This window comes from Thunnus albacares, chromosome 9 (genome assembly GCF_914725855.1).
Source record: "Thunnus albacares chromosome 9, fThuAlb1.1, whole genome shotgun sequence".
In the NCBI taxonomy this organism is placed as follows: domain Eukaryota; kingdom Metazoa; phylum Chordata; class Actinopteri; order Scombriformes; family Scombridae; genus Thunnus; species Thunnus albacares.
In genome coordinates this window covers 10784218-10812045 of record NC_058114.1, presented here as the reverse complement: position 1 = coordinate 10812045, position 27828 = coordinate 10784218, and the positions used below count along the sequence as shown (strand labels likewise).

The 27828-nt window shown below is 40.2% G+C and overlaps 1 protein-coding gene and 1 long non-coding RNA gene across 8 annotated transcripts in view; one reads left to right on the top strand and one right to left on the bottom strand.

Annotated features, from left to right (window-relative positions):
- Positions 1-15025, top strand: part of pde4ba (phosphodiesterase 4B, cAMP-specific a) — a 143667-nt gene extending 128642 nt beyond the window's left edge. For 4 of the 5 annotated variants that reach the window (XM_044360827.1, XM_044360826.1, XM_044360828.1 and 1 more), the window contains 8 exons: positions 4979-5072; positions 8448-8731; positions 8860-9024; positions 9631-9730; positions 9827-9981; positions 10105-10227; positions 10864-11046; positions 11178-15025. In XM_044360827.1, the coding sequence (XP_044216762.1) occupies positions 4979-5072; positions 8448-8731; positions 8860-9024; positions 9631-9730; positions 9827-9981; positions 10105-10227; positions 10864-11046; positions 11178-11621 (1548 nt within the window). In that variant the 3' untranslated portion in view covers positions 11622-15025. Of the gene's footprint in view, positions 1-3912; positions 4114-4978; positions 5073-8447; positions 8732-8859; positions 9025-9630; positions 9731-9826; positions 9982-10104; positions 10228-10863; positions 11047-11177 lie in introns of those variants that run through there. The other variant, XM_044360830.1, reaches the window with a different exon arrangement.
- Positions 676-27828, bottom strand: LOC122988493. Of its 3 annotated transcripts, none has more exons than XR_006404810.1 (3): positions 27515-27828; positions 25604-25741; positions 676-3921 (listed from the first exon to the last, which is right to left on the bottom strand). It is a non-coding gene; the product is annotated as an uncharacterized LOC122988493 (long non-coding RNA). The 3 variants fall into 3 exon arrangements; XR_006404809.1 differs by having other exon boundaries at positions 676-3224; positions 27515-27819; XR_006404811.1 differs by lacking the exon at positions 676-3921 and adding an exon at positions 20233-20914 and having other exon boundaries at positions 27515-27827.

Genomic DNA, 27828 nt, shown 5'->3' with positions numbered 1-27828 from the left:
GAAGTGAGAGGTAGTCAGGCTCTTTCTCAGTTGTCTATACATTTACCCAACATACGTACAGTTCATATGTGGGCAGGTTCCCTGATCTTTACAGAGTTCAGTCTTTGCCACAGTATTGCGTCAAGTTTGTAGTTTATCTCCCCCTTGCTAGAGCACTACTGAAGATTTACTGGTAAAAAAGATAAATGATTGTGTTAGTCATTTCCAATAATGTTGCACACTGTAAATATGAGATCACATTGATAAACAAACATTCAGATTAAGGAGAAGAAATTTAATTGAATTTAATGGAAAGTATGATTCACTTTCATAGAAGATTCTACGTGATGAAAAAAAATAATGGTCAGGTTAAAAAGTTTGATTACATTGCAATTGCTGTAACACTTATGTAAGTGACTGTATATGAAACATGGGTAAAAGGGTTGAAGGATTTACTAATAATTTAGTTTTCTTGATTTTATATTTTGGAAAGAAGGAGGGTTTCTAAGGTTTAAGCCTCTAATCAAGTTGGAGGATCTGTCACTGCAAGGTTAAGGGGTCAATTAACACTGAGCAGCCTGCTCTACAGTAGACTAGGCACAGTGCACCCACTAGTGGCTCAAAGGCCAAATTTCAATCAGAATCGCATCAAATGAATATTGGTGATGATTTTAAATGAGACATTTTGAACAGAGGAGCAGTACTGTTTTTCATTTTAATAGAAACAAGAATTTCCAACAGTAGTAAAAAAGCAAAAACAAAAAAAGCAAAGATATCTACCCCAGAAGGTTTAATATTGACTCATTTTGTAAAAAAAAATATAGAACTGAATCAGATTAATTAAAAAAAAAAAAAATCTGAGTATGCATTTACAAGTTGTCATTAATCTGATTTATAATCAGATCATACATTGCCAGCCACATCTTTATTAAAAAAAAAAAAACTAACAGTCTGATGTGTAGTGCCTGGTCAGATACTGGAAGCATGTTGTTGAGAGTGCATGAGCTCAGAGTCTCGTGTCAGAGGGAGACTCCGTATCTGCCGTCCTGCCTACCTGTCCGCCTGACTGCCCTCCACAGTGAGCTGTCCGATGGGATCACGTCTGAATGGAGGAGCGCGGTGTTATTTACCCCCCCCCCCCACCCCCCCTCTCACAATGAAATGCCACAAGCTCCATTCACCTTCTCTGCCTCTGTAACAGCAGCTCTCTGCTGAATCAACCCAACCCCATGCAAGCAGAGAGAGAGAGAGAGAGAGAAAGCGGGAGAGGGATAGGGGAATATGAGAGGAAAAGGTTAGGAGAGGGAGACACAGAGCTAAAAGAGAGAAAATGACAACAACAATAGAAACACAAGAAATGGAAAATTGAGCAAGAGAGGAAGGATGTGGAAAAGCAATGAGGAGACAGAAATGAAGGAAAAAGAGAACAGGACAGTAACTGTGACAAGAAATGACACAGAGAGAACAAAAGATGCCTGAGCATGGTAAGAGGCAGATGGATAAAACAATGAAATGTACAGTATGTGGGTATGTGAGAAAAAGATACCCACAGACCTAAGAAGCTGATCTTCCTCCAGTGTCATGGTGACAGTAGGAAGTAAAGAGGCTTCCCTTCTGCCCCTGAATGAACAATAAAATCAAATACACACGGGCAATAACACACTCATCTAGAAACATATGGGTATGAGTGTGTAAAACATGCATGTGACATGTCAGTGTCGACTGTGCTTAACTGCAGATAATTGCATTTGTAGGCTGCTGCTGTGTATGTGTGCTGAGGCATTTCTTTCAGCCTCTGGGGAAGCATCGCTCTTCAACACATTGCAGAGAGACATCCCCTGCTGTTATTTCTGGTTTCTTTATATATTATGCAGTGAGCTATTATATAAAGAGCTGCCTCCTCTCTTTCTTTTTTTATTTTTTTCTCCTCTTCTCTTGCGTCCTACCTCCCTGCTTCTGGTTCTTTCCCTCAGTGGGAGGATAATCCGGAATCCTCTCGGGGAAGCTTTGATCTCCCCCTCATCTTTCCGAACTCGTACACATGCAAACACACGCATATTGGACTGAGAGCTTCTCTGGGAACTTCTGTTTACAGTTTCCTGTGGATTGGCTCTGAAGTGACTAGAACTATGGATATTTTCTCATTAGCAGAGAGGTTTCCCAGCAAAGCTTTGTCGCCATCCTTGAGGGTTTCACAAACAAGAGTCGAGACAAAATTGACAAAAGCACGAATGCGCTTCAAAATTGGCAGTGGTACTGATGTAACAGTATATTCCAGTCAGGTGGCCCTAGCCTTGTACACTGCAGCAGTATCAACACCTGCTCCAAGGACAGCCCATTGATTCTGCCAGTGAGGCAGACAGACCAAGAGATTGATGACTGTGTTGGCAAGTGGCAGCCGGGAGAGAAATTGACATGTAAGTGGTGGAGAGTGAGGGAGAAACGGAGTGGAGGGCGGGAGGAGGAGGAGGGGAGGGATTTTCATTCTGTGCATCGGTGGATGTGAGCAGAGGCGATGTGTGTGGTGTGTCCTCGTGACAGCTCAGCAGCTACACCACATGTCTGCCTGGGAAGGAAAAGGGGAAGCCTCTCCTCTCTTTTCTCCTCCTTTACTCTCCTGTTCTCTGAAAACAGTCTTGTACTAGTTGCCTGATGCTGTTGCCATGGCGTTGGTGTGTCCTGGTAATTGGCGTACAGACACTTACTCAGAGGCAGAGAGAAAACCGTGGGTTGATGTCACCTAAATTGGGGAAGGATGCAATTATCTCCCATCTCTCCTTCTTCCTCTATTTTCTTTTTTTTTTTCCCATCTCTGACCGTCTTCCCCACTCTCTGGTTGTCTCTCGGTGCAGGCTGTTAAAAATAGCCTTCCACAGACACCCTGACAGCATCTAATATTATTATGGGATGCAGATAATGAACAGGCTTATGAGTTCTCCACAATGGCCGCCACACTCGGGGATGTCAGGAGACAACAGAAGACACAAAAGAGGGAGAGGGAGAGGAGCGGATGATAATAGAGATAATGGCGATAAAAATACAGAGCTGTGCATTCACATTTCTCAAAACGTGCCCCATCCTCCTCTTTCTCTTACCTCATTGTTTTACTGTAGAGAGGAGAGGCATTGCCGTGTGGCTCGATGACATTCCTTCACAATGGCTGACTTCATAAAAAATGGCTTTAAGAGATTATTACAGGGGCTAGGAATTTAAGAGGATGGGAATTATCTGCAGTGGTCGCACAGCTGGAAAAAAAAAAAAGAAGAGGAAAAGTTACATCTGGAATGAAAGTCTGAACAGTGTATGTCAGTCACTCAAACACTCCTTCATAACTCATATATACACCAATACCAAGCCGTAATTAGGGCTCCCCCCTTCTCCCCATTTTCTGTCAAATCATGTGTTCTGAATAGAGTGTGTTGCTGGGGCTGGCAGACTACAGCAGGGGAAAAAGAGACAGAAGAGGGAGGGAGAGAGCGAAAAAGGGAGAAACAGATAGAGAGAGAGAGAGAGAGAGAAAGAGAGAGAGAGAGGCAGGGTAGGAGGGGGAGTGAGCGCTACAGCAGTGAGAGCAGCGAAGCAAGACAAATCCAGCGGAGGAACCCCCCCCTCCAGTCAGATGAACATCGCTGCCTCAATCCCTCCTCCTCCTCCTCCTCCTCCTGTCTCCATCGCCGTTTTTTCCCCTCCTCCCTTCCTCGCTTCTTCTCCATTATTCATCAGCACACTGAGAGTCCCCAGCTCAAAAGCTCCAGCTGCTGCTGCTTCTCCAGCCGATCCACCGAGCCTGCTGGATCTCCTCCTTCGCCTAACCTAGCTACAGCCCTTGCTTTTCTTCCACATCCATCCAACCATCTCTCTCCCCTCGGCATGGAAACTCAGAGCTGGCCCTTTTCTGCTGCTAAGAGGGAGAATGAGCCCATCATCGAGCTGCTCTCTTAGCTGCTGAGAAGAGAAACACGAGAGGAAAGAAGAGAGGATTTTTTGTCCTTTTTGGCGCTGAAAGAATCCTGTTCAACTGCCTCTATTTTTTTCTATTGGATTACAGTTCTGGCTTTGTGTAGGAACGAGAAAACGGGGTCCAAAATGCCTGAAGCCAATTACCTGCTGTCGGTGTCTTGGGGTTACATTAAGGTGTGTGGCGCTTATCTACGTAGCTTGCTGGGATACCGCACTCAATTCATTGTACCTCACTGTGCTGTGTTACTGTTGCATTAAGGCCCTAAATCTAAACTAATTCAGCATTTTCATAGTATCAGTTGTTTTTGTGGAGCTTTTCAGGACACCATGCTCCTAATTGCACCAAAAGATATTTCCATCGTGGTGAGGGGGGGGGGGGGTCTGACAGAATGGTGTTTTGTGGCTGAGGCTCCATCTTGAGCCCTCTGCAGAGCTGTGTGTTTGTATGTGTATTGGTGTGTATGTGGGTGCACGCGCATGCATCGGTCTGTCATAAACAGCTGCTACTGCAGTGCCTGGGTCTCTGTATACTGTCAAATGCATCTGTCTCCTTTAACTGTTTCATCTATTTAAAACTCTTCAAAATATATAAACTACACGGAAATTGCTAAAATGTTGGAACAAAAACAAGTGTCCGGAACAGTGTGCAGATTTTCCTCTTGACATCATTGAAATTCTTGCACACTGACGCAAGTAAAGCACGCAAATAGGCCCCAAAAATGTGATTCAGTGTAATAAAATTGTAAATTGGTTGCAGAGGGTGAATTGAGGGGAATTAAAAGGTGATAGCCTCCCCAACGGTAATACAAATAATGATCCGCACCCTAATGAATTTAGGGGAAAATGGGGGGAATAAGATGTGTGTCCCCCATTGTTTGTACACTAATTAAATAATATAGTTGAGCTGCTGGAATGAAACTGAGTACCGCTGTATTTTCCATGGAATCTTGTACCATAATTTCTCCCAGGCTTTCCCTCAGTGGAAACTAACAACATTTTTTTTCTCTCTCTCTCCCCCCCTCCTCTTTCTCCCTTGCAGTTTAAGAGAATGTTGAATCGGGAGTTGACGCACCTATCTGAGATGAGTCGATCAGGGAATCAGGTTTCCGAATTCATCTCCAACACCTTCCTAGGTAAATGAAAGTCTCATGTACATGCACTCAAAATCACTTTCACAAATTTCACAAAATTGGTTTGTTATAATCCACCATTATCATTATAGACTCTGATCACGACCTGTTTTTTCCACCAAAAATACAAATATCCACAAATATTTGGTTGTTCACACAAATACCCACTTCTCTGATTCTTTGCCGCATTGTTTGTGTGGAGGTTCGGTCTTTTGCATGATGCTAAGCTGTGCAAGTTGTTCTGGCAGGCTTTTCTGTGGGGGCGTACCATAAAACACTGCGCCATTAGGTTTCGTCTAGAGGTTTATGACACCAGGCTCGAAATGGCCATTAAAATTTAAGTGAAAAATATATATTTCGGTTTTGTAAGTATTAAGAGAAATAAAGGTATTGACGTGGTTGACTTCTTTATGAAAGGTGCTGTTTGAATGACAAGAGAGCTTGTTAGCCAGAATCTGAGCAAGTGGATTGGAACTTGATGCTGTCAGTGTGGGTTGCACTTTCAAGATCTGAGAATAGATAGTGATACGTAAATATATGTGAATTTGTATCATCTTTACAGGCAATGCGTCTGTGGTTTGTCACCCACATGAATAAAATGTTCCAAACCACATCATTAAGCCAGAAAAACAACACGTAAATGCGGCAGCAGTGCAATAACAAATTTTTACTTGATGAGTTCAAAGTTGGCTTTTGGTAAATTTGAGATTTCCACAGATGCATGGTGATAGCTAGAAGACAGAAGCACAGAGCTCAGAGACAGACAAGTGAATGATTTGAAGATAATATAGATTGATAAACAAAAAGGATAATAGAAGCCAGACAGAATGTATGTAGAGGTAGTTAAGACTATTTATAGACATTGTGCTTCTGATCGATCAGCATCCTGATCCGGTGTAGTCTTGTTGGCGGATCCCTCACCACTGGATCATAGAGAGCGAGAGGAGGGGTGAAGAGAGACAGAGGAGAAGCGTATGAGGGAGGGAACTGACTGAAGAGAAAGAGGAAGTCGAGGTACAGAGGAACCCCCTTTGCTGGCAGAGAGATGAGCTCTGGTGACTCATCCCCATCTTAATGCATCTTTGTCAGCAGGGACACCTTGTTGTCCCTCCGGCTCTCCCTCCCTCCCTCTCTTGCTGCCCCGAGAATCCAGACAGAGATGACTATCGCTTTGATAAAGAAATCAGGATTACCCTGTTAGTAGTAGGAAGAAAGAAAGAACATTAATGAAAAGGGGGAAAAAATGGCTGCAGCCAGCAGCACAGCTGGTCTGGTTTGGCCTCAGATGACCAGTAGGACTGTTTAATCCTTCCATCCATTAAGATTAGTATCACATCAGTAATCCACGTATTTCTGCTTTATATTATTTTTATGGAAGCATTCATTCAGGGCATCTGAGAAATTACATTTTCCTGCCATATGTCTGGTTCTGCAGAGGTCATTCTTTTCAAATCCCCATCGGTTTATCGTGAACTATGTGTTTTTTTTTTTTAAATTTATGGCTGATGTTGAGGCGCACTGCTGGTAAAACAGAACAACTGTGCTCATGGAATCTGGATAATTTCCTGGATAAATAAGATCACAGAGTTTCTCATGGAGAACTCATGCAGACTGTGATTTCTCGCTTTCCGATGAGGACTCTTGGCTGACCGCCTGTTGGCCATTCATTCACGTGTGCCTTTCCCCCGCCACAGCTGTCCTCCCAACATAATTCTGTCATAATTCCCTTTGATCGGCCAGCAGCAGAACACACCTAGTTTAGGGAATTTACTGTGAAGGGGAAAAAAAAAGTCCTCCCCTGTCCCTACTGTATCTGCGTCTCTCACAGGAAAGTATATGGGGGAGGATGAAAAGGAATCAGATGAAATTGAAATAAATGTGGGAGGTGACAGAGGACAGCAAAGGAGACAGAATAGAGCAGGATACCTAAGATTTTTACTTCATCTGCTTAATTTGTTTGTAAATCCGTGTCTAAAATGAGAAGAAAGACTCACATGAGAGCAAGATGCACAGGAGAGAAAACAGAGGAAGGAAAAAACGTGTAAGATTGTCTACCCATGTGACTGGATGACACAGTGCAGGCCAGACTGCAACGGAGAGACTTAATCAGACTAGAATCATGAAAACTGTGCTATCAGTGTGTCAGTGTTCACTGTATACTGGTACTTTAATATGTAGAAATGTTTGTTAAGAATGATACCGTGAACTTGTCTCCCTCACAACTCGATCTCTCTCTCTCTCACACACACACACACACACACATATACAGGCCACACACAAACACCACACACAGCAGTGGTGATACTGATGGCTTGTAATAAATTAGAGCGCAATATATTGCTCTTCCCCTTGTTTCCCACGCAGCACATGTCTGAGAGTGCTTAATTGCCCATTCTCAATTACCACTGGAGGACTGAGGAGAGAGAGAGAGAGAGACAGACAGAAAGGCAGAGAAACAGTGTGAGAGGGAGAGCATGAGAGTGAAAGTGATTATTTGAATTACAGCTGGTAATTGAATAACCCTCCACAGGGGAAGGCTGATAGGCCAGCGATGAGCTGAGTCGAGGCTTGATAGATGAGTGCACAGCTCACATACCTGCCGATAGCCAGTCCCTGCAGGATTTCATTCAATTCTTCTTGTGATTGCAGTAAACACAAGTGCCTGGTTGCACTTTTTCAAAAATATTACGGGAAACTTAGCCAAAAAATCGGCACAGGAAACATGCCAAGTGTGAAGACTGATTTATCTCTCTAATGATCTTGTTTCAAAGGAACATGAAAGCCTAGCATGTTTTTTGTGTTTATTTTTGGATTTCTCACTCTATTTATTTGTGGCTAGACTAAATGTAGTTGAATAGATGACCAAACATTAAAATCCCCCCGTTTAGTGAGTGATTTGATAAAGCTGCAAAACATGTGGCAGCTTATTCAATGACCGACTTAACTGTGCAGAAACACCAGCTCTTAGTCTGTCAATGGACTGACCTATGAGAGTGAAAAGAACAAGAGATGAGATGTGAGCCACCTGCTGAGAGAGCAGGGAAAAAAGTGCTGCGAGGGAGGGAGAGGTACGGAGACGAATGAACAGTCGGAGCTCAGAGAGAGAGACTGCAGGTGGAGGACGGGGAGCATGAATGAACAAATGAATGGACAGACAGATGATGAATGAATAGGTGAATCACTAAATCCCTCAGGAACCAATGTGCCGCAGGTGTTTCTTAGTGCACCTGGGTTCTCAGGCAGCCTTCAAACAGAGTCACGCTGTATGAGGTTAAATGAGAATCTTAACCACTTCTCTCTCAAACATGTCTTGTCTGTCTTGCATTATTTGTTGCAAAGGCTTATTTCTAAAATACATGAAATCTTCCCTTCCTTCAGACAAACAGAATGAGGTGGAGATCCCATCACCGACATCCAAGACGCGAGAGAAGAAGAAGCAGCAGAAGCAGCAGCTGATGACACAGATCAGCGGGGTCAAGAAGGTCTCCCATGGGCCCTCGCTCTCCAGCAGCAGCATCTCACGCTTTGGCGTCAAGACCGATAAGGAGGAGCTGCTGTCCAAGGAGCTGGAGGACCTAAACAAGTGGGGCCTGAACATCTTCACCGTGTCGGAATACTCCAACAACCGACCTCTTACTTGTATCATGTACGCCATCTTCCAGGTATGAAGCGTTGCTATGTGCTATTATTAGTACTCTCCATACCATCATGTCTATTACATAATTGTTGCCTTAAATGCTACTAAAACTATCTACACTAATTCCTAACTATGATATGATGTTTTTTCAAGGAGCGGGACTTGTTAAAGACATTCAAGATCCCGGTGGATACGTTTGTGGCCTACATGATGACACTGGAAGATCACTACCATTCAGATGTGGCCTACCATAACAGCCTACATGCTGCTGACGTAGCCCAGTCCACACACATCCTCCTCTCAACTCCAGCCCTCGATGTAAGTCATAATAATTATTTGAGACAGAAAGGGTTGTGCTCTGTTTTTTAGTGCCTCGGGTCAGGTTCTTGTTACAATATCTTATCCACATTTGTCTATCAACTCCGGAGGTTCTAAATCGTCCCTAGCTTTGACTTGGGCACCAGTGCACATCCACAGAAATAAGGGAAAACTAAATTAGAGAAATATGCTTACATCACCCCATGCGCCTCTTTCCTGGATCACCACACCATCCTCGAAGAGCAACATCCTTCCATTGAATCATCTTTTCCCCTCCTCCGCCTGCTCCGACACATTACAGTTTACTGACAGAACTTCCTTTCTTCCCTCCAACTTTAGTCCCTCTTTTGTTAGATTTTGTCAGCTCTTTTCCTTAAAGGCAGAACGTGACAGAAACAATTACATTTCTTGCCACATTAAGGTTGAAAATCAAGTTTTCATGTTTAACCCAGGGTCTGTTGTCTCTCCCTCACACAATTCTCTGGGAATCAATAGTTAGTGGACATGGATTAATGGCTGTGTTCTTTCTGATGCTATTTTTTATCTTCAGAAATTGTTAAATTCTCTTTCTTTCCTCTCTCCTTCTTCCCTGTTGCTCTTTTACAGGCGGTCTTCACAGATCTTGAAATCCTTGCAGCCATCTTTGCTGCAGCTATCCATGATGTTGACCACCCTGGAGTATCAAACCAATTCCTAATCAATACCAGTAAGTCAAAAATGTCACTTTACACATGAATAAGGTGTGTATTCAACAACCCAACAGCAGCAGTTGTAATAACGACCTCTGTTCGCCTCTGTCCAGACTCTGAGCTGGCGCTGATGTACAACGATGAATCTGTGCTGGAGAACCATCATTTGGCTGTGGGATTCAAGCTACTTCAGGAAGACAACTGTGATATTTTCCAGAACCTCACGAAGAAGCAGCGACAGTCTCTACGCAAGATGGTCATTGACATGGTAAAATATTGAGATTCATATTCTTTTCTCTTCTACAACCCTCTTCATATAAATAATAATCTGTCCAAATTGTCCCAATGCTGATTCTTAGGATGGGAATTTTTTTTCTCTTACTTTCTTTAGGTTTTGGCAACTGACATGTCCAAACACATGAGTCTATTGGCTGATCTGAAGACTATGGTGGAGACCAAGAAGGTGACGAGCTCTGGAGTGCTGCTGCTGGACAATTACACAGACAGAATACAGGTAGGTGTTTGTTTTTGCAATGCAACTTATTAACTTAAAAAAAAAAAATTAATTATACAAAAAAAACTGTGTACATTATATGGAGCGTGAGTTTGGGACTAGACATACTGTAAGCCCTCCACCTCTCTTTTACCTGCTTTTAATAGCTCTAATCAATAGCCAGTGTTATTGGAGGTCACTCAGCCAATGATCATTAGCCAGCCTCCTACATAGCTGACCTCTGCTCCTACTGTCACTCCTTTTCTTACTCCATCCATCTTCTTTTTACCTGTAAGTGCTCCCCCACTCCACCTTTCCCCTAATGGCCTTTCTAGGATTTCTTCTTTATTAGACTGTTGTGCAGACCAGCCTCCTCTCATAACAAAGAGCATGATAGAATTAGCCTCATGTCTGTTCTGCAAGAATCTAATTTCTCCTAAATCTAGTTGTTGTAAAGTGATCTACCACATACATATTGGATATTGGATTATACATCGGAGAGGCTCATTGTTCCCAGTTTTTACAAACCCCCCTCAAATTTTCACCAGGATTTTTGTATTTTTGATATGTTTATGAGATTTCTAGCCCAACACATACAATAGGGGATATCTACCTTATGATACATTTCAGTTAATTGCAATTCTGGATCATTTCTAGGTGCTGCGTAACATGGTGCACTGTGCTGACCTGAGTAACCCCACTAAGTCCCTGGAGCTGTATCGTCAGTGGACTGATCGGATAATGGAGGAGTTCTTCCACCAGGGAGACAGAGAGAGGGAGAGGGGGATGGAGATCAGCCCTATGTGTGATAAACACACAGCCTCCGTGGAGAAGAGCCAGGTAGGCGATACTGCACATACAGTAGAAACCGCATTACGCACGAGCAAGGATGGCTGTACAAATTTATGTACGTCCATCACAACTTTAAAAGAAACTTATTTCTAACTATTGCTTGTCTCATTCTCTTCCAGGTGGGTTTCATTGACTACATTGTGCACCCCCTGTGGGAGACTTGGGCCGATCTGGTCCACCCTGATGCCCAGGACATTCTGGACACGCTGGAGGACAACAGGAACTGGTACCAGAGCATGATCCCCCAGAGCCCTTCCCCGCCCTTCTATGACCAGGGCACGCACGGACACTGCGGAGGCACTGGAGGGCAGGGAGGCGGGGAGAAATTTCAGTTTGAGCTGACCTTGGAGGAGGAGGACTTGGATGGAATAGAGAAAGATGGTGAAGGGGAGGAGGAGGAGGAAGAAGAGGAAGAGTTAGAGGAGGAGGAGGATAGTCTAGGAGATTCTCGCTCTCCTCCCCTGGACTATTTGGACGATCAGGCGAACGAGGAGGGTGGCATGATGGAGCCCACGACGGCAATAGAGATCGTGACACACGAGGCGTCACCCACAGACACATAGGGCTTCCATCATCAGGCTCACATGGTGATTTGAAAGTTTTTGGAAAAAGAGGGGAGATCCTCTTGCAGCTGTGCTTTTTAATAAGCCCACAGAAGCAAGGGCTTAGTTTTGGCCCGCACAGGGGCGTCTTGCACTTGGGTGTTTGAAGCCAGACACGGACGGACAGTTTCAGTGATGCGGCTTCAGAGTTCTCAGGAAATAATTACTGCGGACATTTTAGTCTTGATGGACAGGCGAGACTGAGGGTGGAACTTGAAGGATTTTGGCCAGTTTGGGAAATGGTTACTTTTCTTTTCTGGACTGGCATTAAATGGACATTGACACTACTGAGAGAAGTTTTGTACCTTAAGACTTTTTTACAGATATGATATGATCTAGAAGTAGCATAGAGTAAGATCTACTGATGGAGACACGTTTGTATAGCAAGAGAAAGTGTTTACTTTTTTCCTGTACCATTTGTCAAAGGACTTTTGTGTGCCTTTTTTACTAATGTCTTTATATAGTTTTTTATTTATTGAACACTCTAGTATGTCTGTGAAATGTTTTTTTTTCATATCTGAGAGAGCAAAATCTTTTTTGTATGTTAAAAGGAGAACAGTCTTCCATGTATTGGGCAATAGAGAAATCCAAACAAACGTCGACAAACAACTCTTGGACAAAATCATCTTAATAGGGAAACATGAAAACCCACATTATACGCACATTTTGTCACATTTTTTTTTCTCAATCTGAGCACAAAGTGTTTTTCTTTACACATGGAAATTTAAACATCTATGTTCATTCATGGTTCATGTTACATGTTCACTTTGTTACTTTCTATGCCAGTTAATGAATGTCACAATCACACTGAAATACATTTCTCCTATTTTCATACTCAGTTTCTTCAGCATATCTTTTCTTCTCCTTTTCGTTCAGTCTGCAGACCATTTGGGCTTCCTGCCTTTTCACACCAAAGCTGAACTTTAATGCAAAATGCTCAATGTTGAGATAAGAACTCACACTTGCAACTATAGAATCATACATATTCCAGCTAAATTCATTGTAAAACTATGATTTGATTTATGATAACATTTTGTTCTTTTTACTTTTGCATCATGTTTCCATGTGGTGTGAAATGGAAGTTAGCCCTCTTCAAACCCCCATAACTTACAATCTACCATCAGATGAAATCAGCAGAAATACAGGCAGGTCTAAAAACAAACCGTTCAGGACAACAAGCTGCTTAGATCTATGATAAAAGAAATGAACTCAGACAAGGACGAAATACACAACAGTGGTGAATCTATTTTTAGCCTACAGGTATGCTGCAGTCTTAATAATCCTGTTAGTTGGAACAGGTCCTGACCCCAGACCAGTCTGATGTAACGCCCCCCTGCCCCTCTGCAATCAGGCCCAGACCAGATGATTAAAGGTGCTCTTACGGCTGCCTGTTTGAAAGGCGCTCTCAGACCCTCATCAGTGCCATTATTCACATGGTTTACAAACCCCTCTAGGCTCCACGGACACGACCCCAAAACAATCAGGCCGGCTATTTCTTCCTCACGATAAAAAATCCCTCAAGTGCTGCTTCTGCTCATTGACGTCAATTGAATTTTTGCCCCTCCCCCCTCCACTGTATCAGGTTTCCAGGACAGTCGGGTTATTAGGATTTGGCACAGATGGAAATGCTGGATTCAGCATGGCAGACTGTACCCTTCTCAAAAAAAGAGGAATAATTGGGCACTCTAGTTTTAAAGCAAACCAGAAAACGTTTTTTTTTTGTATATTTCAGTGATATGTAGGGGGAAATGGTTTGAAAATGGTTTGCAGACCTCACATTTCTGCTTCTGTGGCTTCTAAAATGGATTTTTCCAAAACTGGATGTTCTACTTAGCATCTATTATCATGTCTCTCCATTTTCATTTTGGTTTACTGATATAGTCAAAGGTACTTCATCTAATTTCACTCCAGCATGCTTAAGTGGCAATCGTTTGTGTGCAGTATGTATGTATGTATGTATGTATGGAAGATTTTGTATGTGTGTGTGTTTCTGTATGTTTGGATGTGTTGACTTTGTCATCAGGCCTTACCCCCATCACTCCACATCTTTGTCTCTACCGTTTGTCGCTAGGAGCTCAAGTTGGTCCTTTTTGCTGTTTATAACAGTGTGTATTTATTCTATACTTTAAGCTTGTAAATAAGAAATACTGGTTCAGTGTAAAATCTATTTTAATTTATATGCACTTGCATTACCTGGAAGTGGTGGTGTCTAATGTGTAGAAGACTCCGGATTAGAGTCTTTTTATATATGTATTATATATTGTTTTATATATATAAATATATATAAATATATCTAAGTATATATTCGCACAATGTTTTGAGTGCCCAGCAGAGCAGCAGCTAAAGAGACATGTTGTTGTTGTCATGTGAGAACCTTGCAACTCCAAAATAGCATTTTTCTCTTACTAAAAAGTTGAAATTGTCAAGAAAATGAAAAATGTTATACTAATTTTATTAAACACATTTTTTTGTGATTATGGCATCACTTTGAAACATCAATTAATATCATGGATGCTTTTAGTATTGCTGAAAAGCTTTTCTTTGTTAGATTTATTAAATAATGGCCCAAATTTTCTCATAGGTCTACAAATATCTTTATTTCCTCTTTGTTTTTTGAGTCAAACAAACCTGGACCAATTTAGTTTTTGGAGGTACAATGTTTTCATCTGACAGCAGCAATTTGGTAACCCAGAGGTGACATAGAGGACATGTTAAACTGCATAGGCTTGGATATAGGATACATACAAGCTAGCTAAGGAACACAGAAGCTTAGTCAATGCTTGGTATCAAAATACACAAATAGCTTATTTTCTCTCAGCGGCTTGTCACAACCTAAGCTTCTACATCCAGCATTTGAATGCAGATTGCTGATATACGAGGCCAGACACAGGTTCGACTGACAAACACAAAGCAATCGTCTCCTTTTACACTTATCACACTTCATGTAAAAGTAGATAACACGGGGACGGTATTGGTAGCATGCTACAATACGCCCGGCACTGACGTGAATCGTTCTGAATTAACAACAAAACATGATCTTATGTAACTGACTGTGCTAATGTGTGAACTCTTTCTGACCAAACTTGTTAGCAGTTTTGAAATTCAAATTTGTCAGTATTAACACTGTTTATCTATGTTCAAGCTTTTTTTGGTCCTAGTTGTGTCCAAATGGTTAGCCAGATTTAGCACTATCTGCATGAGAGATGGGTCTTTTTTATTGTCAATAATATGTTCAAGTCTGCCAGTTGTTGCAGGTGGGTTATTAAATGTTTCACACAATGTATGGTATTCAATTGTATATTGTGTTCAAAAATAAATCTGAAATACTTTTTCTATGAAGTGATTAAAAGCAAAGCATGAATATATTCCATCTGTTTGTTCTGTTTTTTTTCCCCCTCATAGCCTAGTTTTCTCAACTATGGGTGTGAACAACAAATTGGGTCACAGTCATGCTTCTGGTGGTTTCCCACTTGTTTGTCATGTTTCATTAGGCTGCGCCCCAATACGAAACTGTATTAACTGAGCACCTGGGTCCTGTGCTGAAAAAAGAACCTTTAATATTTGAAGCAATGTCAACAATAGAGTCTAAAATCTGTGCTAACAGCCCCTAGAGGCCTATGCTGCTCCTGACACCCGACCTGACCAAAGAGCTGTGAACCAATTTACAGACTGAGCATACAAGCAACACTGCCATCCCAAAAAATACACACAAATATCCGACCTCAACACGATATTAGACTGCAAAGGTACAATGCAAATAAATATTTAACAGTTATAGACGTAAGTCTGCATGTAATAACTATTTTCAGCATCAATTAATATGCCAACTATTTTTTTAATTAAATGTTAAGTCTCTAAAATGTCAAAAAAGTGTGAAACATGCCAAACACATGTTCCCAGAGCCCAAGGTAATGTTTTTGAAATGCTTGTTTTGTCCGACCAACAGTCAAAATCCTAAAGATACCTAAATTTACAATTATATAAACACTAAAAATTAACTAAAAGTAACTAATCTTTACATCAGAGAAACTGGTACCAGCAATTGTTTCATATTTTTGATAAATGACTTAATCACTCATCAAAATTGTTGTAGATTATTTGCCTGATGATCAAATAAATTCAACTCTGTAAGAATAATACATGGCTTAGTTGAACCCTACATGACAAAGACATGAGTACAAAAAGAAAAAAGCGTATTTATTCGATTGTGGTTCTGTTTTGAAGATTCCCACAGATAGTCAACCACAATCTAATTGTTTTTTAAAAAGCCACTAAAAGGTCAGTGGCCTGGCCTTCCATTCTGTGAGAAAAAAAACATACCACAATCAAACCCCAGGACAGTTTTGGAAAGTGAATTCAAGAAATGGAATAAGAAATGTGTATTAGTACATCTGCACTATGTTACTCTTCATTCTCTTTGATGTCATTGCGTTTGCTGCATCATCACAGAGGTTTGGCTCTAATATGCTAAGACGGGAACACAGTGTGACACAGACTCAGCACCGCAGCCCACACACAATCTGACAGGACTGTCCTGATGTGCCATAAGGCCCTCTCACACACAAACACATATACACACACAGAAACACACAAACAAACATGGCGCTCATGTTTGCATGCATTCAAATGTACACACTCAAACACCACAGACACCTCTTCCCAGCATCCATGGTAGATGATCCTGTCATCTCTTCATTGATGACATTTACAACAATTTCTGAAAAATTATTCACACAACTACTTCTGGCACTTTTCATGTGTAAAATCAAGTAAAAACACATTACATATCTTCCAGGAGAGACTGTCTAAAAGCATGCAACGTTATCCTGACATTTAAACGATTACCACGCCTCAAACCTCTTTATAACTTTTCACCCCGAGTGCAGCAGTTTGTAAAAGAAACACCTGTGCTCCGATGTGGTCGGACACATTAACTAGTTCCTTTCTAGCATAACCCTGTCATTGTGCTTTCAGTCCTGTATGTTTGTGTGTTAGTTAGCATAATATTTCAAAATATACTTGGCAGAATCTTTGACCACAGGTCAAAGAGAAACTGTTAACAAGTGATGCAGATGGCCCCAACATGTGGACATCAATGTTGCACTTCACATTTTGGCTCATAACTCTTGAACCGTTAGGTGATTTTTTTCCCTGAAATTCTTTGGCCTAAACTGATTGCCTGCCATTTTCAAGATTTGCAAATATTTTTTTTTCACATATATATATAGATTAGCCAGAATAAAAACTCTTCAAAAAAGCAACTACAACCAAATTTGGATGACAGGTGCACATCAACTCTGAGCAATCTTGAAAATTTTGATTACATTTTTACAATAAGTGGCGTTACAGCAACATGATGAATTTTTATGGACATAACTCAGTGGGCTCATGAGTCTGACTCAACTAAAATTTTACATAAACTAATTTGTACAAGACCCTAACGTTTCAATACAGAATTTCAGTATTCTACGAAAAAACAACAAAGTGATCATCTGCCAATCAGTCTGATTATCCACTTCTCTACATTGTGATGCTGATCCAGGTCCAATTTAAAAAAAAATTGAAACCTCTTTTAAATTGAAGTAACAAATTCAAGGGATTGAGCAACCTCAGTGGATGTATGAACTGTCTGAATGCTCTCTGGTTTCAACTTCAACAATCAACCTGACTCTTGCTCTTTTGCAGTACCTCCTATAGTGACTCCCCACTAACATTAACTAGGGAGGATGTGGATGCTAAGTTGTTAAGCTGTTTTACTGCTACATTATTAAGCTGGTTTATTTAACATGTGGGATCTTGTACATGGCCGCAGTGAGAAGGCAATGAAGCAATGTTTCCAGGAAAGTTCTGTTAGTCCGTTATTTCCCACCAATGACTGGTTTGACTTTAGGGTTTATAGACTTTTATACAGTCACACGGAACAAACAATTGTGCAATCAGTCTTTTTACTGTATTTACTGCAACAACTTCCGTCTTTAAAAACACAGGGCAGTTTCGCAAAGTGGTCACAGGTGTTACAGTGTTACATTTTTCTTGGGGCGTTAGAGCGAATTAGTTCAGATCCACATGTTCGAAACTGGATAGAATTACTAAAAACAAAATAATATAATTTCAAACATGCTTCGCTCTTAGTATCATTCCAAAATATTTTCTAAACAGGATAAAATTTAAAAATTTCGGAATGCTGGCCTGTTGTGTTAGGTTCCTTCTCCAAAATCATGGCTATTTTTAAACTTTTGACTGAGGAAGAATTATTCAAAACGGATCTAAAAAAAACACCACATGAAATGGGTAAGAGGCTGGTGTAATTTCCATCCATGACCCTTCATATCTAATTTCACAGTGACCCACGATAAGAGCTCTGAAGCTGTTTGCCCTTGTATCCACTCCAACTTAACTTTAAAAGAGAATCACGAGTGAATTATATCACCAGGGTCTGTCATGTTATTCTCCCTCATTGTGCTCATCTATCGCTTAGCTCTTATCCTTGAATTTTCATATATATATCCTGTTATTTCCTCCACCTCGCTGTCCTACTCTCGACTCATCTTGCCTCTGACACAACCTATTAAAAGCAAGAGATTTTATTTGATGAAATTACTTGCGTGCATATGACGAAAGAAAGATGGATGGAAGGAGGAGACAGAGAGACATATGGGACAGTAGGCCTCCCCTGTCACTCCTTTCCGAAGGCACGGAGGTTCACAGGGAAGGCGGAGTTATCTAATAAAGCTAAAAACAGAGCAAAGCATTTCCCACCAGTCGAGGTAAATGACACCACTTAACTTGTCCCCTGTGTTGCACAGAGGGTTAGATCATGGATATTTTCAGCCAAGAAAAGGAAATGGTTATGTTGAGAGATAATAGGAATAAGCTTAAATAAGCTCAAAATTTCCCCACTGTATCCTCACCATGTGAATGAATGAGAGAGAGAAAGACATTCAGAGAACAAAGAAAGAGAAGAGAGTATAGGTGTGTACACATGGAAGAATACCTCTTAACTGGCATCTCAAATATCTTTCTTTTAAAACAAAATGGGAAAAAATCTGCCATTGCAGAGAGAATATCTGTCTTCTTTCAAATATAAATGTATGTTAAGTATTTTCTAGAATCAGTTGTTATTATTTTAATAGTAGTTTTAATAGTAGTACAACAGGGAAAACTGTAATAATACTTCTAATCATCGCAGCCCATTCTTCCTTTTCTTTTAAAGACAAATATTCTTGAAGTCTGAAATGGGAAGATAACTAAATGTTCAGATGAATTTGTAAATGTATGTATATCCAACTGTTAAATTGCCAATTTACTGGATTTTGAATCATTTGATTTTAAAAGTTCAACCGAGGGCATTGAGATGTTTACAGTGGTTATTTTCATCTATGTTATGTCACACTTGAAACTGCTGCAACACTTAAAATGCAGATTAAGTTGTAGTTTCATAAATCAAACTCATCCCCTGCCCCAGAAGTTCGCCACAGGTAGAATATTGCAATGCAAGATCAAACTACAACGTTTAAGATTTCCTTTGTTCCTGCTGCTATCACAGTATTTCACAGCCACAGTCATCTGTGCATATGCTGATGACGGCTACCATCACTGCTGCACTGTTTGTTAATGTCTGATTTTGTCCTGTTTTATATACCTCTGACTGAATAAATTTCCCCTTTTGGATTATAAAGTTAAAGTCAAATTTGGATTTGAATAGGAGGAGAAAGTGAGAGAGAGAGAGAGAGAGAGAGAGAGAGAAAGAGAGAGACACAGACACACAGGGAGACAGAGAGGGAGAGAGAAGCTGATGTAACTCCTTTAAGCTGAATAGACGAAGGCCTTATTGAGATGTCGGGTAATTAAATTTAAGGTTCCCGAGCCCACGCATTGTTATTTCACAATGGTGCACTGACAAATGTGGATTTTTGTTAGAGTCTTTATTCTGTTAACCTACGTAGAACTGTGCTGGCCTGAAAAACATCTTTGCTTGAACAAATATGTAACTTTTTTTTTCAGTTATCTCAGACAAAACAAGGTATTTTGCATGTCAACTGTTTTCTGCCCTTTAAATAGCTTAAAACCAAGTCATGAAATCAGATTCAAACTCTGGCTGTTAAAATTATAGTTACATGCGAGTCAAATGATCTGGTTTTATTTTTTCGCAGATGTTGATTATTAGTGTTTCACAGCTGTCTGTAGAGTGACAGCTCATATGACATAAATAGCATTAAATACAGCATGTGAGAGAGAGGAGTGATGGAATTACAGTTACTGTTACTGTAGGTATATATAGCACTTATAACATGCACACCGATTGTTCATAGGGTAGATTTAGGGCCTGGTCCGTTCAGTGTTGGCTTAATGTAACAGCTTACAGTGATTATGACCACATAGGGTTAAATATCTTCTCTTTTAATGCAAATTATGTGGCCCCTGCTTTTGCGTCATTGTGGTTTTATAGCTGGCTGCAGGGCCAGCTGGGTCAAATACTGCTGCTGCTGCTGCTCTCAGAGGAAAGGAACACTGTTAAAAATGACAAGCTTGGCAATTGATTTTAATTTGCATTAAGATTTATCAAGCCATCTTACAGCACTGACAGATAATTTTGTAAAGAAAAAAGAAAAAAAAATTCACACTGAGACTTACTTTTCTGACTTGAATAACATGCATTTTTCTAAATGAAATAATTCTTAAATTTTCTTGTTTTTGTCTCATGATTGTGTCATCAAACCAGCTGTGCTGTATTTTCCTTAATCAAGCAAAGTTGAGGCATGAAAACAGCAAAAACAAACAAAAAATCATAAAATATATCAGTGCTAGACAAAAATCAGCAGTTGCACTTGTCTGTTTGTACAGTAGCTATAGTGGCTTCCAGGGAAAAGGCAACATGATAGCCAACCCAGGTCCCCTGAGGCTGCATTAACCTTGTAACTGAAACAAGTAAATCATTCTCGTGATGGATGTGGCTATTAATATCCCCAGAGCCAATTAGAGGAGAGATGATGAAGTGGCTGAGAGTGCAGAGAAACACCATGGACAGCCTGTGTGCAGAACCTCGGCCAGTCTTCATTGTGCTCACTAAACTGGTAAGAGCACAAGTGGACACATCTGGCAATATTTTGGAGATGAATGCCACCACTTATGGCTGGTGTACGTTGGAACCACAGAACTGGCAATGTCTTCTAAAACAAGCAGTGGTGTTCACAGACACAGTCATGTAAACCACATGTCTAAAATATGCCACAGTATATTCAGGAAGATAGTATCTAAAAGGAAAGAGGAAACAAGTTAAACCTTAATAAGCCCCAGTCTAGGAAGAGCAGTGGTGTTGTGGAGGTCAGGGCTCCAAAGCAACCACCTGGTTCCTGAGAGCACCATGATCTCCCTCCCAGGGTAATGTTTGACATAAATGATGAGCAGTGTCTGAAATTAACCTTTTGATGCACTTGCCAAGGGGACTGGTAGATGAAAGAAATCCACCGTCCAAGCATATTTTTTACCAGCCGAAATAATGAATTGCCTTTTTGTGTGACATATACATTAGTTTCAGTACATTTCGTTGAGATAATAAGGTATTAATAGCTATTTAATCAACGGTTGCTGGCAGCAGACCAGCAGCAGACTGGCGGCAAGTGACAGTTTAGCGGAGAGCTGCGGTGTCGAATAGCTGATGTCACGTAACGGTAAAGAGTTCTGCCAAACTAGGAGCACTTGAGATGGTCTGTGGCTGGCGCTCCTTTGCCTCAGACCATCTTAAGTACTCCTACAGTTTCGTAGCACTGTTTAGACGCGTGTAAAAAACCACGTGTCAGCGTGTCTACACCGTATAGGGACAAACATGAGTAATTAACTCCGACCCATCATGCCAGATATTTTATTACATGACTATTTTGGTACAAATATTTACCCGCCAATGTGGCTCATAGCCTTGCGAGATTTACTTGTCAAACAGAAAACCTACCCACATTTGGTACTTGGCGGGTGTTAATTTCAGACCTGATAGTGAGTATTGGCTGCCAGGATTTGGGTGGTTACCATGATCATTTTTCAGTTAAAATTTGCACACAACAACTTGATGTCAAAATAGTGTTGCCAGTTCACTATGCTTACTATGGTTTATTGCAGCTCATGAGTATCATTTATGAAGTCTAATATCAGAAAATACCAAAACAGTTTTGCTCCAATCAAGTAAACTCCCCAGAGCAGGTGGGGCAAAGACTGATGATTGACAAGATGTTTGTTCAGTGGGCCGAATGTTTTGACATCAGCCACAAATCCTACTAGGACATAGTGGCTGGTAACATCATCTTACATTTTTGTATTGCTTCCAAGAACTATAGACTAAAATCAATTTTTGCTTGGTCAATACTCTTCATCATAGTAACAGACTACCTAATAATATCGTAAAAGAAACACAAGCAGCATAGGTGACACCAACACCTCTTTATGCTTCTTCAAATTCATGAACTAAATAAAAAACACTGGCTATAATCCAACTTCTATCCAGTCATCTAGAGAAGTGAAAGGCCCTGGTGTGGCCTTCCTGTCCTAGATAAGAGCACTGAATAGAAATGTCTATCTGTTAAAATTCTTCCTCTGAATCACTTACATGAACAGACGAAAAAACAACAGTGAGTTATCGTCTCAATTGCTCACTCCATAGGAAAACAAGAGGAGAAAAAAATCCTAACTGAGAGCTGGAATTAAGAATGTGTGTTTTTCCCGTAGCGTGACCAATTTCACAGTCATTTCTGTTTCCCTTTTCTCTGGTTCTTCCACAGCTGTGTCACTGAGCCCTTTGGTTACATTACTCTAAACTTTATAAATCATCTGTTGCTCTCACGCAGCCCTCCCAAATCATAGAGGTCTGCAGCACATGGGAACAATTCTTTGGCTTGCGTGAGAGCTTGTGTGATGACACACATGTGTCTTTCACTTCATTGTTCGCCCGTAATGCCATTCCTTCCAGTAATCTCCTGTACACAGCATTTATAGTTAATGACAGACTCACCTAGGTCAGCTACAGGGCTTGAACCTGGGTCATCTTGTTTAAAGAGTCATTCTCTGACCACTAGGCAACCCTATTATCACAAACAATATTTCTGATTGTTCTCAAAAGTATTGCATCACAGAAAAAGGCTGGTGTTGCCTACAACATCATCCTTGAGGCTCCTGTTAGTCAAATTGAATGTATTCATATAGTCATAAGTTTGTCCCAGAGGACTTTACAATCTGTACAGTATTCAACACTTACTATCCTTAGATCCTTGACTTGGACAAGGGAAATCTAAGAAAACCCAAACCCCTTTACCTGGGAAAATAAGTGGGACAAAGCATCAGGAAGAGCAACAAAGGAGTGATCTCTCTTCCAGGACAGAAAAATATATATTAGGTGTCATATGCACAGAGTACACAGGACACTGAACTAGAAATACTAAGTATACTAATACTAAGTAAGAACTATAGGTGTCAGATAAACAGACCTGAATAAAAAATTTGTAGAAATTATAGCTCAACCAATGGTGGGTTTTTGAGGCCGATACCAATATTGATGTTTGGGAGTTTAAAAAAATGTGATAATGATATGTTGGTGGATAGTTCATAAACACATATCATAGACAAACAATCTGGATATAGATTTGTTTTTTTTAATTATGATCGATACATACCGAATGGTACATTTTACAGTTGAAAAATCAGCTTGTCAGTGCTCTCTGGTGGACGCTGTAATGGATACACTGGGCCTCATACATGAATGTTTTCTTATTTTTCTCTTATAGCCTATTTGTTCTTGCACAAAGCAATAAGAGGAAAATAAGAAAATCCTACATGGGATTCAACAAACCATCTTAACTGCCTGAACTTGTTGTAAACTGTTCATTTCAGCCTGATGAATGCCAGCTGTTCATGAGGAGGTGTGCATTCATCAGACGTGATCATTGGCATAATCCACACCCCTAAAATTGCCGTGTAAGTCTCCATATTCTACTCCGTTTGTGGGCAAGTTTCATTCACAGCAAGTTACCAAAGAGTAAAAACACCACACAACTTCAAGCCCTGCTTTCAGAAATCAGAAGACAAACACATAACAAATTTAGGAGCGACAGTAGGAGACCCGAAACAATGAGAAAATATGAATCCAGCTAACACGTCATCAGAGCAGCTCTGTATTGTGACAGAAATAAAGAGGGAATGCTTTGACATGATGTTAGATGCTAAAAAACATCTCTCTAAAGTAAAGCGCTCTGAGATGGGAGGCGGTGGGATGCGATGGTCACATAGATATTAAAAGGAGAGTATTATACTCCACAGGTGATGTTACACTGTCAGCTGCAACACAAGATGATACTGGACAGAGACCTGCAGAGAGACACGAGGCAGCTGTTGAAGTGAGAGAAGTTTCCTAGCAACTACTGAAATGTAGAAGTTGCTGCAAACCTTTTAAATAAATTAGCAGCCATGATGATAAAAAATATGTTAAACAGAATATAAATTTTGCAAGTTTTTTTTACTTATATATTATTAGATTTTATTCCATTTTTTGTTGATTTTGGTATCATATATGAACTCAAATTAATTTAGATTAGGATATTATAATTTTAAAATCAAACAAGTGTTTCTCCCCTGTGAAGAAAGGCAGAGATTTTCTATTAATGACACGTACGATAGCTCTGGACCACTCGTAAATTTCGTTCGTATCTAAGAGAAAATTCTAAGTACAAAAAACCTGATGAATACCACAAATGATCTTAAATCACTTGTGTGTGCATTTTAAGAACAAATCTGTTCCTACAAGTGCTTCTTGCATGGGGCCCACTGTTTCTAAATTACCTCAAACCTAGTTTGCATTTCTGTAATGCAATTCCTTGTTATTTATCTGCCAACATAGACAGAGATACTGATATATCTGCAATAAGCTAATAGCAGCCTGATTTATAGGTCTAGCTCTAGCAGAAATATTAGAAAATACTGTAACATTACAAAAGCCAACTGAAGACTGCATGCAAGGATGAAATGTAGCATGTAGTTGCTTTGCAAAAACATGGATAGAGGAAATTTAGCAGCTGTGACTAAATGGTAAGTATGTGAAATAATATGCAATATAGAATTGTAGGAAATTGATTAAAGTGATAATCTTATTTATAACATGTAATAATGTGCTAAGATTAGACTGTACACTTAAAAAAAATCATTGTGCAGTGAGATCGATGCATGGTTGTTCACCTGCAATAGTTCCCAAAAATAACCCTGGCTGGATCAGTTGTATTGTGTCATTTTTTAAAAAACGATTTTATTTTTGATGATTGAATGTGCAGAACAAGAGTCGTCGTATTTAAGATAATTTATCAACATAATGCCACATAATGTGATAGCGGCAAAGAACTTACAGCAAATAATATACTATACTAAAAGTTACTGTATTGTTAACCAGCTGGCCAACAGTACAGAACACACACACAAAAACACTAAAAAACACTACCATGGTGGTGTTCTAGCTGTAGATGTGTGATAGACTATTTGTAGTATCTGTTAAGCGTCATGTAATTTTAGATAAAAAAAAAGATAAATTGACAAAGACAAACAAACTGCAAAATCTCCCCGCACATATTTACACAAGCTATCAACAATATTGATGAGAGAAAATTAAGATCTTAAGTTGTACTTTTGACAGTTTCTAAAAGGCCTAGGTTGGACTGCCTGTAGACCTGGACCTGATTCTCTCTCCATTAGATACATCCTTCATTCATCTTCTTTCTTTTCTACTTATTTTCTCAATGCCAGCTCAATGTTGCTTTAACTCTGTCTTTACTCCCATTATGTGCTGTTCCTGTCCCCCTTTCTCTGCCACAATTTTCAGTGCAGGAGCTCTGATCTGTTCTGAAAGGCTAACTGAGCATGTGCAGTGGTCTGGTTTGGCCTCATTGAGGAGAGGAGATCTCACGTTTCTGACAAACCTGAGTAAATGTTGTGGTTAAAGACATTTTGGACTCTGTTCTGAACACCTCATGTTGAGTCAGTCGTCATGGGAAAGGAGCCTTTGGAGCTGAGGAAATGATGAGCTTCACAAATCCAACAGCAGCAGCGTCAGAGTTCTGAGTAAAACAGAGAAAAAGTAATAAATGTAAGTGGCAGACCTGGGGTAGAAACAGCAATAACTGCTTGGAACCAAAGATTTCACCAAAATAAAAAAAATTCAAACAAATTAGTATCTTTTCGTTTTATACATTTATGCATAAGATTGTTGAGCTACATCTTTGCAATTCAGCTGATCTGGTAGATAGGCAGTGTTCCCTCAACAAATTGATTACGGTGTGTGTCCAAGTGTGTGAGTCAATGAGTACACACGCACAGAGAGAAAAAGAGCAAGAGAGAGAGAGAGACAGCCAGCCAGACAAGAGACACAGTGTATTGGGATTTTGACAGGGTTTTTCTCTCACATCGTATCACAGGGACGACCAAGTCCTCTCTGTCGATCGGGTTGCCGTGGCAACAGTGCCAGAGTTGAATACTGAGACACATTCTCTAGACATTTCTCTGTGGGATAACATCTCCACAGTGTAGGCGACGTCTTGTACCGCAGGAACCAAACACAGATAAACTCTGACACACTCACACTCTCTCTCTCCAATACCATTTGATATTAGAGCTGAATTGATTAATCAAGTAATTGATTAATTAGTTGATCACAATTTTGATAATCGATTGTTTATGTAATTTTTTTAAAGCAAAAATGCTTCTTTAATGTGAATATTTGCTGCCTTTCTTCATCTTCTAATGATAACAAATACCTTTGAATAGCTTTGGGTGTGGGACAATTGGTTGAACAAAACTCAAAAATTCAAAGATCACTTGGAGTTCAAGGAAAATGCTACAGATGATTGTCAGATCTCATGTTCATTTCTAATTGAGTAAATTAATAAAATCTAAATAGAGACAACTATTTTTGAATCATTTGTGGGTTTTCTAGAGGCCTTTTTGTTAGGGGAAAAAAAAGAGAACAGGGTGTGCCAATAGTCCCAGCAGGTCCCCTCACACACACACACACACACACACACACACACACACAGCCTCTCGGGGAGTCAAACATGCATGCAATGCGTGCCGACCAAAACAGTAGCCTCCAGTAACATTAATAATATACAGTAGGCCGATATATACTCCGTAAAACAAAAAAAACCTTTTGCATACTGATGACAGAAGAGGATCATCACGCGGATCAGGTACAGTTTACATGTTCTCGGGCCAAGTTTTGGTCTCATGGTCTGTTACAAACAATCGGAAAAACAAATGTGAGTGAGCAGCATGCGGGGAGAGACTTCCTTGTTATGCAACGCTATTGGTCTGCACGTCAAAATATTGTGGTTAGCCGGAGGATATTTTGCAGGATCGGTTTAAATGAATTACTAATAAAGGGGGTTGGTTAAGTGGAGGGGCAGGTGCATGAATCAGCCCAATCAATAGCAGAATTTACAAAGACATTTACACGTGGTATTTAAATCCCATTTTCGCTACTTTGCTTCACCATGGGTGTGGATAAATAAAAACAATAATTAACGTGCAAAAAGTAACTTACATACGTAATTTATGTAACATCGAAGAGAAGCAGATAGTCTTTTCTTCTTGGGTGTTAACGTAGTGCTGAGATGTGGTTTGGTGCCCCAAGTGTAACGTTGGACACCACCAGTTTGTAATAATAATAAAATACATCCAAATACAAATAATAATACGTCCATGGTTTGTGCCGTTAGCATAATCATCAGTTTTACATTTGAGACTTTGAAACTAAAACATTTTACTTTAGCGTTGTTTTTGCATCAGAAATATAGCCTTCATAGATAACATTAAGGTGATTTGACAACACTTACGGCTTTCAAAAGATATTTCCTGATTCACCACCGGAAATTTATATCCAACTGGGGCAAAAATATCCCATATCGTACAACGCCACTGCACGGTAACAGTTTTAACGAGCTTCCCAAATCTTACAACGTGTCAACGGTCAAACGGTCATGGACGCCGGAAGTGGCACCTCATCGTTCATTTTGGCAAAGAAAAGGCTAAAATAAATGCAAAATACATTAATAAAAATAATGAATTAACATATTTAAAAAGGTGTTGAACAATATCAGTATGAACAAGTTGTCCTGATAATAAAACGTTAAATTTAGTCGTTGCGTCA